The sequence below is a fragment of the Sus scrofa genome, chromosome 6 (genome assembly GCF_000003025.6).
Source record: "Sus scrofa isolate TJ Tabasco breed Duroc chromosome 6, Sscrofa11.1, whole genome shotgun sequence".
Lineage (NCBI taxonomy): Eukaryota > Metazoa > Chordata > Mammalia > Artiodactyla > Suidae > Sus > Sus scrofa.
The window spans coordinates 65,259,433-65,277,036 of record NC_010448.4 but is presented as its reverse complement, the minus strand read 5'-3'; the positions used below and the strand labels follow the sequence as shown (position 1 = coordinate 65,277,036).

Sequence of the window (17,604 nt, the reverse complement as noted above, 5' to 3'; positions counted from 1 at the left end):
ATTCTTTTGAAGCTAAAGATTAGGTAAAGGGCTCAGCACCTTCCCCGCCCTGCATCAGGTCCCCTCAGTTCTTGGGCAGCCTCTCGCGTGGCCAGCATGGCCTGGCCGCCTGTGGCTGTGACCCATGCAGGGTGCCAGCCCCCGGTGGGACCGTCTCCCCCACCCCCGCCCCCGGCTCCTCTGGCCTCGCTAGGCTATGCATCCTGTCACCATGGTGTCCCCTCCAACGTGGCGCCCATGCTGTCTTTGTCACCGCAGGTAAAGGCCCAGCCACGACCACGTCAGGGACCTCAGGACCGAGGGGCGGAAGCAAGATCCCCACCCCCAAGGGGGGCCTGAGTAGGCGCTCCGGCAGGACATGCACAAAGCGGTGACATGACACGCGTCTGTCCCCTTTGTCCCCAAAGGTCCGAACAGCTTTCCTGCCTGAGCACATCTCCTGGAAGCCTCCCCAGAAATGGACCCCCTCTGCCCTGTTCGTCCCCCCATGGACGCCGTGCGTGGGGCTGACGGAGGCACCGTGTCCCGTCCGGCCCTGACTTCCTGGAGCCCGGCTCACGGTTTCCCCCCCTTGCTCAGCCCGGGCTCCCAGGAGGGAGGTTGTTCTGTGCGACGAGAAATGCACTGGCCGCAGCCACGGGTCCACGTCGAGGGCCCAGCATCCTCTCTCTTCATCTTGGAGTGAGTTCCATAAAAACCTCCTATAAACCGCTCGCACGTGGGTCTCTGTCAGCCATGGCCGAAGGCCCACAGGGCCTGCCGGGCCGGGAGGTGGGACAGGATGCTGGTCCTGGTGCCCCCCACACACCTGCCCGCCACGTAGGCCTGCGGAGCACACGTGTCCACGGCAGCCAGAAGTAAGGTCCAAACAGTGGTTCCTGGAAGGGCCCTTGGCTCTCGCCTGCTGAATGCCTGCCTGGCACCCCCACCCCCACCCGGGCATCTAAACTAACACTAGTGGCTCCATGCCAGGCCCTCCCTCCGGGCCACAAGGCTTTACTCTTGTGAAAGGACATCCCCGAGGGTCCTACTCTCCTGAGCAGGCATGCCAGTCCAGCAGCCCTTCCTTAAACCCCTGGGGCACATGTAGGGCTGGTAGAGACTCTAGCCCGAGCGACCTCCTCTGTGATACTCCGGGGAGCTTTCCACGCAGGCCAGCGGCCTCAGGGCGTCTGTCATCCTGTCCCGCTCAGACCGGGTCAGAATTGGAGCTGAAAGTTCACTTTTCTTGAACCCTCCGCTTGATACTTTAAACACCAAAAACCGCTTCAAACGATGAAAGCAAACCTCAGCATCCAGTCTCCCGACCAGCTCCCAGGCAGCCCCCCCCGTCCCGTGCAAGTGGCGTCAGGTGGCTTCGGGGCACAGCCGGTGTTTGTCTGAAAGCTGCTTGGAAATGCCACCCTCCTGTCCACACCTGTGGTCCCCAGAGGTCCAGTCCACTAGAGGCCCAGAGAAGTTGGCTCTCTCTGTCTCACCCATGACCAGGACGGGCTCTCAGGATGCCAGCTAGAGATGCATGGACTCGACCGAATTGGCACCAACAGCGCGCGAATGGTTTTGATTCCCAGCCAAGTGAGATGACAGAGTGTATGTTAAAAAGCTGAGCGCACCTTTCAGCACCGCGCTCCCTGGATGTGCTCGTGACCATGAGCTTCTACTAATCCGCCTCCGTTTTTGGTAAAGTAACATCTCCTCATGCGGTTGACGCGGAGCACTGAGCAAGACTGAGAATGCCCTTCAGAAGCAGACTCTATGAAGAGCTTAGAAGAAAAATGTGAAACTACTAGACGGGGCAGCGGGTGGATGCTAAGGAATTACTAAAAACGACCCTCCCTGACTTCAGGGACGTTGCCATGATCGTCCAGTCTGGTGATGAAGTAGAGAGAAAAGGCTTCTCTAGAGAGAACAGTGGGGAAAATTAACCAAGAAATTATGCTTTCCTCCCAATTAAAACGTTTAAAAATATAAATGTAATGTTTTCTATATATTACAACTAAAAGAAGGTATTTGTAAAAACACATAATCTTTAGTGATTGACAAAAGTGAGTGCATTTAAAATAGACTAGGCTTACTGGTTATAGAAGAATCACGTGTTTATGTTAAAAACGATTCCTGGCAGTGACCAGTGGCTCTTAAGGGCTTTACAGAGGTATATATGACTAAGGAACCAAGAATAAAGGGTAAAGAAATATAAGAGAAACTGTAAGTTCCTTTGGCCATTTGTATTTAGATATAAATATCTAAACTGGGAACAGTAATTAATAACTGAAATTTCATAAGTATGTTGCGGATATTTAACAATATTTATTTCTATTTTCGTATTTCAGAATATTCTATCTAATTTAAAAGAATTGTATCTATAAATTTGGCACGAGAACTCCATTGTAAATACTTTTAATGAAAATTTGCAGCTTTTTAATATTTTGACATAGTTTTCTATTTATTTCAGGTACCAGAATTATAAAGTATCTAAGTAATATATTTTTGTTGTTGTTGTTTTTAGGGCTTAGGGGTTAGTTCTCCCTGAGTATATTAATAAAAAGATTACTAAATGTTGTGTCACTTTTACTTTAAGATTATAATTAAAAAGTAAACACGCAGGTGTGGCTCAGTCCTGACACCTCAGGAGTGCTGGATTTTGCTGAGAGAGGGGTAGTGGGCACTGAGTTGCCAGGAGAGAATTTAGTTCCTTAAATAAGCTATTTATCAAAATGGGCTTTGCTGAAGATCCTAAAGCCTTTTTTAAGCAGCATGTAGATTAGAGAGGCCTATTGATCGGTTTTATCCGTGGGATAAAATGCGATGTTTCCTGAGTGCTCTCACGGTGCCCATCAGAGGTTTGTAGTCTCTTCATGTGGTTTTTTCCTCTGTGAGAGGGTATTTTTATCAGCCAGTGTGGCTATTTTGCTTTTCAAATAAGTAAAAATGCAGTATTTTCTCTTGATTTGTAGAGTGGTTTTAAGCGTGTGCTGACTTTGATGGTTATAATTCCTTCTGTTTTGAAGTTTTTTCCTTTCCATAGAAACGTATTAATGTAACACTTAAGGGCCTTACCATTGAAACAGCAGAGGTGCCTGTAAATGTCTTCTCTTCGGTAGATGGCGTGTGCATGTACACAGGCTGGGAGTGTTCCCCGGAGAGTGTGGGAGGAGAGCTCCCTTTCAAAAGGAAGAATGTGATTCCATCTCTTGGATCCCACACACCCAGAGGGCTTCGGCGTGTTCCCTTCAGTTAGGTGGTTATTTGTGCCAGGGCTCACTTGCTCTAAAAACGAGATCAGTTCTGAAAAGCTGCCGGAGCAATGGCAGCTGGTGGCAAACTGTGTCAGCCTTGGGGCCTCCACCTACCCCTCCCCTGCTGCTGCCACCCCAGCCCCAGCCCCTCGGATCTGGAATTTTGGGTGGGGTTGCTGGAGAGGGAGGCTGCAGTCAGGGCTTGGGGGGTGACCCCACAAGCTGCTGCTGCAGGGCAGAAGAAAGCAATTCAGTGGAGCGCCCCGCGGCCTGGCATAGGTGCTGGAATCCTCAGAGGACGTCGTAGGCCCCCACCTCATATACCAGGAAGGTGGCTCAGCACCCAAGCCCTCAGCACCAGAAGGCAGTGCCCCCAGACATGAACTCTGTGCTCTGTGCCTCTGCACGGGGCGGGGGAGTGGGGACAGCTTGTATCTGCCCCCACCTGCCCCCTGGAATAGAGCTCTGGGGAAGGTGCTGAGGAGACCAGCTCCTGGTCCACACCCCCTGCGCCAAGTGGAGAGAGCAGTTCACCCAGGCAACCCCCATCTCTTCATCTCAGGGAGAGGGGGGCCTGGAGGCTGGGGGCAGCTGGGGGGGGAGCCCCCCCGCCTGGCAACCTGGAAATCCCACTGAGCCTTCTCCTGGCCTCTCATCCCCAGCATGGCCTCCTGGGGAAACAGCCACAGGACAAGGGATTGGTGACCACCTGTTTCTTGTTGGGCATGATGGCTACACAGATGTGTTCACTCTGGACAAAATTCACTCATGCTGTGTGCACACTTTTCTTTGGGATGTCTCTCACGCTTCATACAACGTTCAGAAATTTCAAAGCACAATAAAACAAGTGAAAACCCCGCTGGGTGAGGAGTATACAACGTTCAGAAATTTCAAAGCACAATAAAACAAGTGAAAACCCCGCTGGGTGAGGAGTTAATGAAAACAGGTGCAAAGAACAGGGCAGCGAACCTCAGCTCTCACTCCTCCAAACACTCGGGGCTAGTGGACCCTAACAGGGAGACAAGACTATCTGACCCCAAGCAGGTCCTCAACTTTGCCCACCCCACAGAACACCTGGGGCGCCTGTGCCGCAGCCCAGACTATTAGGCCAGAGTCTCTGGGAGGGACTGGGCTTCAGTCATTTCTCATTTCCTGGTGATTTCCATACACAAACCACTAACCTGTAAAAGGAAAAAAAAAAAAATGCACTGGGTGCCTGTTTAAAACAGCAAGACTTAACTAAAGGTACCAGGGCTACTGGGGGTTTACAGTCATAGGGCAGGGAGAGGGAGCCAGCGGATAGAAAACTGCCGAGAGGAAGTTGGTTAGGTTTTGCAGGGTAGCTGACTATGCCACCCCAAAATGTGACTAGGAGTTGGGATGATGCACCCTGAAATGTGCCACCTTGGTGCACTGACAGTTCTGAGCTGTATGCGCCTGGATATCAGCATACGCAGGGGGGTTTCTCCAAACTCCCCTCATCTGCCTAAACGCATCCTCCCAAAGGACCTCATTAGTCCTAGACGCCTTCCGGGGAGCTCACCGTCCAGGGAAGGCGGACTCATCCCCGGAGAGACTAGAAGTGACAACACACCGGTGTCACACTGTCATCCCGCCCGCTCGGCTTCTTCGGGCCCCTTCATCTTCCTTGAAAAGCACTCCTCTCCTTCCTCTTTCCCTGTCCGAGGGTGTTTAAGCCGGAATTCTGGCTACCTCGGGGTCACGCGCCTTCCCTGGGGCTCTCCCGCGGGTCCAAGAGGCAGCCTCTTCCCACGGCCGAGGCCGCGACCCCAGAGGGTGGTGCCCGGAGCCACCGCCGCCCCGCCAGACACCCCCCCACCCCGGCCGGGGACTGCGCTCTCGCCTCGCCGCACCGCCCACCCCCACGCCCACCCCACGCCCACCTCCCACGCCCACGGCGAGGACCAGGTAAAGGCCTGCGGCCCCGCCCCACCGGGCTCCTCCGGGGCCTTCGGTGCGGCGCTCTGGCGTCCGGGCGGCTCTCTATGGCTTCTTCCGGCCCGGACCGGAAGTAGTGCCGCGTGCCCCGGAAGCGCCCCGGCAGGGGCTGCGGAAGTGGCTGCACGATGGCGGCGGCGGCGGCGGTGTCGGAGCCCTGGCCTGAGCTGGACCTGGCGGAGCGGGAGCGGCGGCGGGAGCTGCTGCTGACGGGGCCCGGGCTGGAGCAACGGGTGCGCGAGGCGGGCGGGCGCCTGCCGCCGCGGCTCTTCACGCTGCCGCTGCTGCACTACCTGGAGGTGAGCGGCTGCGGGAGCCTGCGCGAGCCGGGCCCGGGCCTGGCACAGGGCCTCCCGCAGCTGCACAGCCTGGTGCTGCGGCGCAACGCTCTGGGACCCGGCCTGACCCCCGAGCTCGGCCCGCTGCCAGCGCTGCGCGTGCTCGACCTGTCGGGCAACGCGCTGGAGGCGCTGCCGCCGGGCCAGGGCCTGGGCCCCGCGGAGCCGCCGTCCCTCCCGCAGCTGCAGAGCCTCAACCTCAGCGGCAACCGGCTGCGCGAGCTGCCCGCCGACCTGGCGCGCTGTGCCCCGCGCCTGCAGACCCTCAACCTCACCGGCAACCGCCTGGACGCCTTCCCCGCCGCGCTCTTCCAGCCCGGCGCGCTGCCGCTGCTCAGCGAACTGGCGGCCGCAGACAACTGCCTGCGGGAGCTCAGCCCCGGCATCGCCCACCTGGCCTCGCTCAAGGTCAGCGGGGCGGAGCGGGGCGGGGCGGGCCCTGCGTAGCCACGGAGGGAGCTTTCCTTGGCCGGGAAGAGCCACAGTACCGTGGGCACCTCTGGGAAGCCGGCTCACCCCCGGCTCCCCTCCCACAAATCCGGCCTCCTTCCTCGACCCGCACCACTCTCTGCTCACAGTTGGGCTTTCCCCCGTGATACCTTTTTGTAGTTGTCAGCAAACAGCTTCTAATGATAGCGGGGACCCGTGTCTAAATTTTGTATTTTCACGTGTTTGTGAAGTGACTTGAGAGAGCCCTGTGCACGGGGCCCCCCAGACGGGTCAGGATGATGTGGAATGACTAGAATTCCCATAACGCAGCCCCGCATGGTTTCACGTACAAAATTTTGCTTAAGCCTAACAACCACTTTCCAAGGTAGGGGCGGTCGTTCTTATTTTACCCAAGGCTGGAAGGCGTTGCCCACAGAAATCCTCAGGTAGTAACGTGGGGTTTCCCATAGGCTATATTGTCTCGGGTCCCCACCTCCCAGCAGAAGGCTTGGCTCTTGAGTCTGTTGAGTAAGAGACAGGAGGGCTGCATCCATGACCTAAATCCAGTCTAGAGACTCCTGTCCTTAAAAGGCAGACCTGTGTTTCTTCCTCCAATTTTCCATCCTTTTCTGCAGGCTTGTTTAAACAATAAGACGTGTGTATAGTTTGGCAACTGACCTATTTGTAGCAGAAATTACTCATTTTACACGTGTGTATCAGGATGCGTGTGCGTGTAGTGAAGTGAGGATGAGCCCTCCCTGCAGAGTGATGCCTCCTTGCTGGCATTTCCCGGAAGAGCTGTGGGTGGTACGAACTCCCGGACACCCTGTCCCCCCAGGCTGTAGCTTCCCTTTAAGGCCCTGATGTGACACATGATGTAAACACTTTCTGCCTGGCCATCCCATCTTACAGTTCTCTTGGTTTTCCAGGTGGCTGGCATGCCAGGTGTGTGGTCTAACATAGCAGCACGTGAGGGCACCAGACGGGTGTCTCTCCAGACCTGGAATGTCTTACCAGGCTTCCAGTTTGGGGGTTGGGGTTTTTTGGTTGTTGCCTTTTTGATGTTCTGTGCTACCCTCTTGGGTACCTGCCCAGTAAATTGTCTTGCTTGTGTCCAGAGCACCCTCGTTCAGATCAGAGTGAATGCCTTGGGTGCTCAGTCCCCCGCGCCTGGTCCAGCCTGTTCCCCGTGTTTGGACATCCATCGGCTTGCTTTCCCACAAAGAGGCCTGTTTCCTGGAGTGTCACGTGAGCGCTGCTTGGCTGCCTTCTTGGCCTTAGACGTCCTTTGGGACCTTCTCCAAAACGACGCTCCCAGGAGGAACAGCCTCCAGAACCGGGTGGAGCAGCCTCGTTACGCTTGCCCGAGTGCACGCGCAGAGGTGCTCTGTCCTTCCTGGAGCTGTGGGAAGACAGCTGGAGGGAGACCCAGCTCGGAGCCGGAAGGGGGGGTTCAGCTCAGTGTCTCGCAGCCGTGCCCTGCGCCCGCCTCCTCGCTGGTGAGAACTGGGAGAATGACCACAGTGCCGTGAAGAAAGCCAGGTGACTGTGCCAAGACTGTGGCTTGAAACGGCGGTCGTTGTCTTTGCTTGAGGTCCTTCCTTCAGGGCCGGCCCAGCCGGACAGTCACTGCCTTGTAGCCGACACGCGAATGGCCGCAGTCAGCTGGCTCAGGGCTCAGGACTGGGCATCTCTCTCTGCCCCCATGTCATCTCAGGCCCTCCTCAGCCCAGCAGGAGAGTCTGACTTAGCAGGCGGCTCAGGACCCATTAGCGCACAAGGGCAGAAGCAGCCAGGCCTTCCCCCTGCCGCGCCCATCGCGTCCTGCTGGCTCCACGAGTAAAGGTCAGCCTGGAGTCTGGGAGACGTCCCACAAGGATGTGAATGCCGGGTGGTGTGGTCTGGAGGGGCCACCAAAGTGACAGCATGCAGATCTGTAAGTCCCACTCCCCTCCTCAGGCCCCAGGCAGGTGCCAGGGCCTTGGCGCCCACTCCCAGGAGCTGACGTTGCAGCTCTGAGGCTCACCCGCTTCCCCACTGTGGCCACGTGGAACAAGGACAGTGAAAGGAGGGCTGTCCCTCCCCACTGCGGTTAACTCTGCCTCTGGTGGGCCTGGCTGCTTCTCCTGGCCTTGGGCCGGCTCAGCTGGGCCTCTGGGCACCGGGCTGTGATGCGCCAAGCATGGGGCCCTCTCACGTCGCTGTCCCCGTCGTCTTCTTCCTTTGCGGCTGCCCCGCAGCATATGGAGCTCCTGGGCCAGGGGTCAGATCCGAGCCACAATTGCGGCAGCGCTGCATCCTTAACCCACTGTGCCAGGTCGGTCGGGGATCAACCCTGCATCCCAGCGCTCCCAGGACACCCCTGATCCCATTGTGCCACAGCAGGAACGCCACTGCCCTCATTTTAACTGACTGCTACCCAGACCCAAGGCACTCCCACCCTGGACTGCCCGAGGGACAGACAGGACAGACGCCCCCCGCACTTCTGAAAAGGGGCCAGGACAGTGCTTCGTCAGCGAGAGGAGCTCACGGGACCCTCAGATCCCCGCTGGCTGCCTCCCTCTTGATCTCCCAGAGGGCCCAGGGCGGGTCCTGACTGCTGTCTGTGGCACTGGCTGCTGCACCAATTCCAGCTCGGAAGTGCCCCATTTCTGGTGATTGTTGCCCCTGAAAGACTTGCTGCCAGTCCCTGCGCCTGTCCTCTGTGGAGACCGCCTGAAGATGTGCCCGTTGGGGCTGGGAGCCATCGAGGTCCGCCCCTGGCCCTTCCTCTGCTGCTGTTTCTGGGTCTTTTCACTGTGGGAGCAGAGACACGCTGTTCATCTGTTCATCCGTCCATCCATCCGTCCGGCAGCTGTGTTTTCAGCGGTGAGGGTTGCCAGTGGAGTTCAAGCTGTTTTTGTTTTTTGTTTTTTCTGTCTTTCTAGGGCCGCACCCGCAGCATATGGAGGTTCCCAGGCTAGGAGTCTAATCGGAGCTATAGACGCCGGCCTACACCAAAGCCACAGCAACGCAGGATTCAAGCCACGTCTGCGACCTACCACAGCTCACACCAGTGCTGGATCTTTAACCCACGGAACAAGGCCAAGGATTGAACCCACAACCTCATGGTTCCTAGTCGGATTCGCTAACCACTGCGCCATGATGGGAACTCTGAGTTCAAGCCATTTGACCAAAGCCCCTTCGGATGTGCAGGAAATCCCGGAGCTGGGTGTGCCGGTCCAAACCCGACCTTGAAATGCCAGCCCTTTGCCACTGCTCACAAGCCTCCCAGGAGCATCTGGTCCGGTGGCCCCGGCCAGCCTCCAGCCCAGGCGCATTCTACCGCTGGGGCAGCTCCAAAGACCCGGCTCAGAACTGATTGTTGCTGATGCAGCCAGTTAGTTAGTGAACGAGGAGGCCAGCTGGATGCAGGGTGGGGGACAGGTGCTGCTAAGTCGCGCGCGCGCGCACCTCCTCGGTGTGGGGGCAGGTCACAGAGGCTTGGAAGGTCGCCTTTCTGTCCATCCACCCACTACCCAGTTTCACCTAAGAGCCGGAAAGGCCGAGAGAGACACCAGTCACAAGACAGCAACTGTGAAGTCACGTTCACCCACAGCCCAGTGATGACCACATGCTGGGTCCCAGCAGTAACTGGAGACCGTGCCTGGTTTACCTTTTCTTTCTGCAGGTTTGATGGCAGCATTTGCAGCTGTTCTTCCCCCTAGAGTCCCAGCCCACTACCCGCGTGCGGAGGCTCCTCTGTGCCCCCGTCTGCGGCGCCCCTTCTCCACCCTGGTTCCCGGCGTCACAGCAGCCGGACCGAGGGGATTCCAGCCAAGTGCCTTTTAAGCTTCCTTCATAACTTGGGGTTTGTGAAGTTCCACAGAAGCTGCCTTCTGAGCAGCCCCCGCAGGTGGCCTCTTCCCAGCGAGGGTGAACCTGCCACCACTGGTCGCCTGGGGGCCCCCTTGGGTCCTAGTTGGAACCAGATGTGAGCACTGCTCAGAGTGCTCGGGGGCCTGGCGCTTTGGCTCCAAGGTGGTCCCGCCCATGTGCACCTGGACCTCAGCCCCTGTCACCTCTCACTGCCTTGCCTTCCAAATGCCAGCCCTGTGTCCAGCCCAACCAGAAGGCGGAGCTGCTCCCAAGGCCTCCCTGTTAAACCCCTCAGCCCCAGGCCCGGTCTTAGAGCCAAGCAAGGCCCATCCAGAGCTTCTCACTGAGCCTGAAGGAGAAAGGAGCCATGTACGTTAGGAGTTGGGATTCGCAGATGCAGACTGTATCCGGTAATCAGCAGGGTCCTACGCAAAGCACGCGGCGCTTCGGGCAACATCCTGTGAGCAATGGAAGAGAATCTGAACAGATGTGTACGTGACACGCGTGTAACTGGGTCGCTGTGCTGTACACCTGAAACGAACAACACGGCAAATCAGCTGTACTTCAGTCTGGAAGAAAATCAAGCAGAACAACGGGGAAAGGGGCCGTTTACACGCAGTGCTCTGTGCTACCTGAACCGAGGCTGCCACTGGGACACTCGCACCGGAAAAGAGCGGGTGCCTGGCTGCGTCTCCCGGGAGGGCCTGTCCCCCAGCTCAGGCATGCGGGCTCCAGGACCCCGGCCTGCCTCCAGCAGGGTGGTCTGCATCCCTCCCACCTCTCCTGCCGTATCCTTTCTTATCTGCTTGTTTAATTTTTCACATCTTAGCACCGTTTTGCAGGAAGCCTCTTTCTCGTTAAAGTTCTCATTTACCTGACACCCTTTGCTGTCTTTGTTCCTCTCCCCTGGCCGTTGATCTGAAAGTTTGCTGTGGTTGTGCCCACGAGGAAAGGCCAGCATTTCACAGAGTTACTGGGCGCCCACTCGCGAGCCCCCACCGCTGCATCCATGCCGGCGCCAGGCCGGGGAGGGGCTGGTGCCACGACGGGCGGGAGCCGCGGGAGAGCAGGTCCTGGGGGCTGCGGGGCGGCTGCCCCATCCGGGCGGCGCCCACAACTCTGACGTGTGTCTGTCTCCCCGGCAGACCCTGGACCTGTCCAACAACCAGCTGAGCGAGATCCCGGCCGAGCTGGCCGACTGCCCCAAGCTCAAGGAGATCAACTTCCGCGGGAACCAGCTGCGGGACAAGCGCCTGGAGAAGATGGTGTGCGGCTGCCAGACCAGGTCCATCCTGGAGTACCTGCGGGCCGGGGGCCGAGGGTGCTGCCGCGGCCGGGGCAGGGCCGAAGGCCCCGAGAAGGAGGAGGGCCGGAGGAAGAGGAGGGAACGGAGGAAGCGGGACAGCGGGGAGGGCGAGGAGGCAGCGGTGGACGAGGCCAGCCGGCTGCTGCTCAGGGTCCTGCACGTGTCCGAGAACCCCGCCCCGCTGACGGTCAGGGCGAGCCCCGAGGTCAAGGACGTGCGGCCCTTCATCGTGGGCGCCGTCGTGCGGGGCATGGACCTGCGGCCCGGGAATGCGCTCAAGCGGTTCCTCTCCTGCCAGGTGGGTGCTCGGGGTCGGGGGGGACATGGGGGACCCGGGGTGGGAGGGGCGAGGCCGCCCCTCCTGCCCAGGGCTGTGGTGTCCTTCCGGGGAAACAGGACGCAGCAGGACCCGGCAGGTGGGGCGGGGCTGCTGGAGGCCGTGAACGGGGCCTGCGCCTCATTCCCGGGTGCCCAGGGTCCTGGAGCCTCTCACACGCTGCTGGGGTTCCTGAGTTTTCTGTAATAAGTAGCACATTGCGTCTGAGACAGCATTCAGACCGTCAGCTCCTGCCTGCGTGGTCTTCGGTGAGCTAAGTTTTAGTTGGTCAGATTCGCTATTTTTCGGTGGCACATGCTCAGCTTTTAAAAGGCACATCCTGGCAGTTTCCATCGTGGCTCAGAGGGCTAAGAACCCAACTAGTGTCTGAGGGTGTGGGCTCTACACGTGGCCTTGCTCCGTGAATTAAGGATTGGCAGTGCCACAGGCTGTGGCGTAGGTTGAAGATGTGGCTCGGGTCTGGTGTTGCTGTGGCTGAGTAGGCCGGCAGCTGTGGCTCCGATTTGCTCCCTGGCCCGAGAACTTCCATATGCCGCGGGTGCGGCCCTAAAAACAAAAAAAAAGGCACATCCTTGCACGTGGCCTTCCGTGGGGGCCACGTTCAGGGAAGAAGCACACGCGTTCCGGGCCGGAGCTCAGACTCCATCCGCGTGTTGGGAGAAAAACACGCCGGGTCCTTTTTCTTTTTAAGTTGCAATTGTGGTTCCTCCATCGTAAATTCTAACTGAAGACAGGCTCTTTGAAATCGCGGGTGTCGTCCAGAGTCAGGGAAAGAAATTCTGATGGTAAAAGGGAACGCTTTTCTGCCGACGGTTCCACAGAATGAATAATTTGGCTGGGAGGCCGCGGTGATGGGTGGGCTCGCCCGCCGGCCTGGCGCACGGAGTTCTGCTCACCCTGGACCTTGCGTTGCAGACAAAGCTGCACGAGGACCTTTGCGAGAAGAGGACAGCGGCCACCATCGCGACGCACGACCTCAGAGCCATCCGAGGGCCCCTGCTGTACACCGCCCGCCCGCCGCAGGACCTCAAGGTGAGGCCAGCGTCCTCCCCCTACCCCCGGGGTGTGCCATTTGAGCCGTTCCTCCCGTGTTTGTCATAAAGTACCCGTGCTAAGGACCGACCCGGATATTTGAGGTGGAGCCTGACGGTTCTGCTCCTGGCAGAGATGTGAGATAATAAAGCCGGTCATGGTGCAGCTCCTTTCCAGAACAGCCTCGTCAGAGGGGGTGGCGATTTGAGAGGGGTTTCCTTCATCTGCTTAATAACTTTTTTATCAAAGATTGTGGTTTATATCCCAATCGCAGGCCCCCCTCCAGGGGCTGACCTGAGTTGTTCCCTCGAGGTCCCGCTCCTGGTCTGTCGGGTCTGCAGACCGCCTGGGCCTGGGCAGAGGCGGGTTCCCCACGGACAGCTCTGCCCCCACCCCTGGCTCCTCCCTTGGCCTCCTCAGACCGCAGGCGTGAAGAGATGGTTCTGTATCAGGCGGGTGTAGAGCTAAGCCCAGCTCTGGAATGTGTGGGCATCGGGTCCCTAGGTGACCTCTGAAGGCAGCATGTCCGCATGTGACTGGGGGCAGGCTCTGTTCTCGGTCCCTGGACCGCCCCCGGACGACTGTCAGCTCCCAGAAGCCTCCCGCTCCCGCGGGGTTTAGCAGAGGATGGAGCAGCGGGGGCCGCTGCCACTGGAGGCCAGAGAGAAGGAGGGCAGCCCTGTGGCTGGGCCCCCAAAGCCACACAGTGACGTGTGTTTCCACCCTGTAGATCGTCCCTTTGGGGCGCCGGGAAGTCAAGGCCAAGGACCTGGTGCGGCAGCTGCAGCTGGAGGCCGAGGAGCACAGGAAGCAGAAGAAGAGGCAGAATGTGTCGGGCCTGCACAGGTGGGCAGGGCCGCCTTGGGAGCGCATTTCACCGACCTGCGCTGATGGGGGAGCTCCTGAGGCCGCCAGCCTCATGTTCTCGGTCCCCCGGGGGTCCTGGTGGGAGAAACGCTGTATGTACCGTGTACTGTTACCCCCGCGTCTCCAGGCATCAGCGAACAGGAGCCAGGAGCGCAGGCTTCGTGTCGTCTCGGGGAGGGTGGCCCTTGGCGTCCGCCAAGTGCAGGGGGAGGAAGCGCCCTGGGGAGGGACAGGCAGACCCACGGAGCACCATCCAGCTCAGGAGGCCGAGGGACCCCTCCGGACTTGCCCAGCCGCCACTGGGTAACCACGGGCAGTTCCTCCTCTGTCTGAATCGGCTCGTTAACACACCTTTGACCTGCCGCCACCATGTCTGGGAATTTTGATGCGTCCACGTCCCTCAGGTGTGTTTTCCCCAGTGCCTGACGGGTCCTTCCCGCACAGGTACCTCCACCTGCTGGACGGGCAGGAGCGCTACCCGTGCCTCCTGGATGCCGATGGCGACGCGATTTCCTTCCCGCCGATAACCAACAGCGAGAAGACCAAGGTAGGCGGCGGCCGGCAGGCGCCGTTGCTCGTGTCACCGCCACCCCGGCCGGCGCATGTGCAGCGCCCCGGGCCTTCCCTCGGGAAGGCGCCAGGCTGGACGGGACGCCGCTTTGCAGGGTTTTCTTCCGAGTTGACGTGCAGTTGCCGTGTCCACTCGGGATAACTCGATTCTCTTCCGGAACCTTTCTGATTTCTTTTAAAGATAAAGAAAACCACTTGCGATCTGTTCCTGGAGGTGACGAGTGCGGCCAGCCTGCAGATCTGCAAGGACATCCTGGATGCCCTCATCCTGGTGAGCGAGCCCCGCCCTCGCCCGCCCGCCCACCACGCTGCGGCCCCTCACGCTCCAGGGATGGCAGCGTCTCCCCAGGGCCACTTCTGACCTCTCGGTTAAGAAAATGTTTGTCCTCTGCAGAAAATGGCAGAACTGAACAAGTACACTTTGGAAAACAAAGAGGAAAGCTCCCTCTCCGACCCTGAGGCCGATGCCGAGGCTGGACCCCCTTCGGATGCCAGGGTGGCCCCCACAGCCGAGCAGGACAGGCGCGCCCCACTGGTGGTGGAGCAGGTCCGGGTGGTGGACCAGGACGGGCAGCTGAAGGTGGTGTATCCATCCAAGACGGACCTGGACCTCGCCGCAGCACACGTGACCGTGACCCGCTGACGCCAGGCCGCCGGGGCTCCCGGGGTCACAGAGGAAATGACTCCCTCCCCTCTGTGTTTAAGACATGTGCGTTCTCTGTTCAGTTTTCCAGATGATTCTGCCTTGGGGGGGAGCTTGTTGTCGTGAGCTTAAATCGTTTTGCCTCTAAGCACCAAACTGGCTTTACTAATGCTTTTTATGAAAGGACTTGAATGTTGGGATTAACTGCTTGGAGTGTTTTGAAATCATGTAGACACACAGCCAATAACTGTGTTTCCCCCGAGGAAAAGGATGCTGTAACTGGTTTGAATTCAGGTCTAAGCGGAGAAGCGAAACAACACGCATTTTACTGGACTGCAGTTATTTTTCTACGATGCTGTACCTTTTAAAGTCCTCCCGCGCCAGCATGCAGCTCACGCTGTGGGCTGATGTCATGTGTTCCAGTTCCTGAAAATCATCTTCTCATAAACAAAACGTTACTGTGACGTCAGAACTGGCAAACTCTTTTCTTTCTCTTTTTTTTTTTTTTGGCTGTACCCACGGCACGTGGACGTTCCCGGGCCAGGGATGGAACCCACGCTGTAGCGGTGACCCAAGCCACTGCAGTGACAAAAGCAGATCCTCAACCCGCTGAGCCACAAGGGAACTCCCAAATCACATTTCTTCATCCTGCCGTCGGATGCTTGGGGGGTGAGATGCAGAGCGTCCGCTGCGCTGGCAGGAGGTATGAGGCCTCGGGGACTCTTGTCATTTGTAAACCAGCCCCATAGCCACGAGGGTCGTTCCTGCACCTCGAGGTCGATGCGCAGGTTTCCCACCGCAGAACAGGCCTCGGGCAGGACGGTTCTGTTGGTAAACTGTCAGCCGCTGTCGGCTCGCTCGAGGACGGGTGGTTGTGATGAGGGAGGGTGTGGGGAGCTTAACGCCGACGGCCACGGAGCAGACGCCAGACACGGGGGTCCCACCGTGCCCCGGACACTGTGGGTCTTTCTGGTTCCAGGTTGGCACTTCACTGGCCTCACTGCTCCTGGACTGCCTGGGCAGGAGACGCTGAGCCACCAACTTCCCAGTGTTGAGTGACTTTGTGTGCTCCGTGGCCACTGACCTGCAGGGGACAATTTGTGTGTTTATCAACAGTTTGGGGGCAGCGTCTCCAAGAGCCCGGCGAGACAGGCATTCGTGTCAGAAGCAGACACGTGGGAGGCCCAGACGCGCGTGTTGGGCCCTCTGCGAGCCACGTGCTTTCCCGGAACCCATTCAAGGACACAGCCAGGCTGCCTTGACACCCTGACCCGGCTCTCAGTCACCACCAGGACTGGTCCTCGGCCCCTGGGGTCGGGGTGCTTAGCTGGGCTGAAGCGGGAGTGGGGTAACAGCATTTCTCCCAAAACTTCTGGAGCTCCATGTGTAGGTGGCTCGGGCTGTCCTTCACGACCTCGGCCGTCAAGGCTGCTGACGCTGTGGCTGGCATGGCCCTGGGCGTCATGGCAAGGCCCTGCCAGGAGCTCCAGGACCAACCCGGGCTTCAGCGGCCGCATAGCACCTGCTCTGGGGCCTCCCTGTGGTTGGCGAAGCTGCAGCCCCGCTGCTCTCGCCTCCGTGCGTGGTTTGCAGATGCGTTGAACTCACAGCCCAAAGTCTCTCACCTTCGTCTTTGCCAGTCTGACCCTATTAAACACTGAGTGAAAACGACTCGGCTGCCTCCCCATGAACCCTTCCCAGCAAAGAGGGAGAGCGGTGAGTTGCCAGGGCACAGGCCTGGCCCAGAGAAGCTGCAGCCCTTGACTGGGGTCCTGGGAGCCGGCTGCCTGCAGCACCACCAGCTGGAGCCCCACCCAGAAACTCGCACTGAGGAGGAGTCGGTTCCTGCCACCTGCCCCCAGCAGGTCATCCCAATCCTGAACCTCCCGTGGGAGGGGGCCGGGTGACCTGGAGGGGTCTGGAGGGGTCTGGTCCCAACCCCGCCAGGGCTGTCAGGATGCCACCTCCACCCCAGCCCCTCGGGTCCAGCCAGGGTCCGGGGGAACAGCCCTTCCACGCCTGTGCCTCACGAGCCGCTGCCTGCAGAGCCACACCCCGCCCCCCACCGGACCAGGCCGCCAGTGCACACCCACCAACGGGTGGGCCGGTGCACCCAGCTCCATCCTGAGACCCACCAGGCCAAGGGGCACAGACGCACAACTGGCCAGGTCCAGGCCAGAGCCAGCCCTAAGGCCACCCACGGGGTTCCCCCAACCCCGAGAGCAGACATCAAGAGGACCCACGGACATCACCCAGTGATGCCCCGAGATACGGACAGGCCCTGAGGTCACGGACAGGCCCTGAGGTCACTTCCTCCCCTCTGGCTCCAAGTGCTGCTCCCACAGCCCCCAGGCCCACACTCCCCACCCCTCCCTCCCTTCTGTTCTACGCCCTCGGCCCGCTCCTGCCCAAAACCACACCACGCCCTGGGGAAGCCCAGCCCAGCATCTGGGTCAGCATGGTGCTGACTGCTTAGAGTCCACGGACCACGCGGCTGGGCTGTGCCAGGCTCACCACCACAGCCACCACCTCAGTGCTGTCCTGAGGTGGCCGGAAGGAAGTGTCAGGATAGGCCGATGGATGTGGGGCAGCTGGCGCCCCCTCTCCCCAAGTGTGGCCAAATGTGGGGACACTCTCCTGCTGAAGCCAAGACCAGGGCTGCTAGACCAGGCCCTCCGCCCCTGCCCCAGGGGGACCTCTGACACCAGGTTCGTCCTGTGGCCCCGTCTCCCACCCTCAGTTCTGGGGCGAGACCCACTTTTTTTGTCTTTTTGCTTTTTTTTAGGGCTGCACCCATGGCATATGGAGGTTCCCAGGTTAGGGGTCTATTCAGAACTACAGCTGCCAGCCTACATCACAGCCACAGCAAAGTGGAATCCGAGCTGCGTCTGCAACCTACACCAGAGCTCATGGCAACGCCGGATCCTTATCCCACTGAGTGAGGCCAGGGATCGAACCTGCAGCCTCGTGTTCCCAGTCGGATTCGTTTCCGCTGCACCATGACGGGAACTCCAGACCCTCTTTCTTGA

The 17,604-nt window shown here is 59.1% G+C and overlaps 2 protein-coding genes and 1 long non-coding RNA gene across 9 annotated transcripts in view; 2 read left to right on the top strand and 1 right to left on the bottom strand.

Moving 5' to 3' along the window:
• CEP104 (centrosomal protein 104) overlaps positions 1-2,945 on the top strand; it is a 36,644-nt gene extending 33,699 nt beyond the window's left edge. For 3 of the 7 annotated variants that reach the window (XM_021095225.1, XM_021095224.1, XM_021095227.1), the window contains one exon: positions 259-2,945. In XM_021095225.1, the coding sequence (XP_020950884.1) occupies positions 259-374 (116 nt within the window). In that variant the 3' untranslated portion in view covers positions 375-2,945. The remainder of the gene's footprint in view (positions 1-258) is intronic. The other 4 variants (XM_021095230.1, XM_021095226.1, XM_021095229.1 and 1 more) reach the window with 2 other exon arrangements.
• On the bottom strand, positions 2,556-5,110 carry LOC110261084. Its single transcript, XR_002344860.1, has 2 exons — positions 4,780-5,110; positions 2,556-4,417 (listed from the first exon to the last, which is right to left on the bottom strand). It is a non-coding gene; the product is annotated as an uncharacterized LOC110261084 (long non-coding RNA).
• Positions 5,292-15,047, top strand: LRRC47 (leucine rich repeat containing 47). The gene is made up of 7 exons (XM_021095231.1): positions 5,292-5,941; positions 10,966-11,424; positions 12,379-12,495; positions 13,226-13,341; positions 13,807-13,909; positions 14,114-14,203; positions 14,327-15,047. Exons 1-7 carry the CDS (start codon positions 5,324-5,326, stop codon positions 14,573-14,575), a joined length of 1,752 nt encoding a protein of 583 aa, XP_020950890.1. The 5' UTR covers positions 5,292-5,323; the 3' UTR covers positions 14,576-15,047.

What these genes read in the sequence shown, in the direction of transcription:
- LRRC47 (XM_021095231.1), top strand. Translation starts at nt 5,324, where the DNA reads ATGGCGGCGGCGGCGGCGGTGTCGGAGCCCTGGCCTGAGCTGGACCTG. An exon ending in GCCCGCCGCAGGACCTCAAG is followed by an intron (nt 12,496 to 13,225) that starts GTGAGGCCAGCG and finishes TCCACCCTGTAG; the next exon opens with ATCGTCCCTTTGGGGCGCCG. An exon ending in CCAACAGCGAGAAGACCAAG is followed by an intron (nt 13,910 to 14,113) that starts GTAGGCGGCGGC and finishes TTTCTTTTAAAG; the next exon opens with ATAAAGAAAACCACTTGCGA.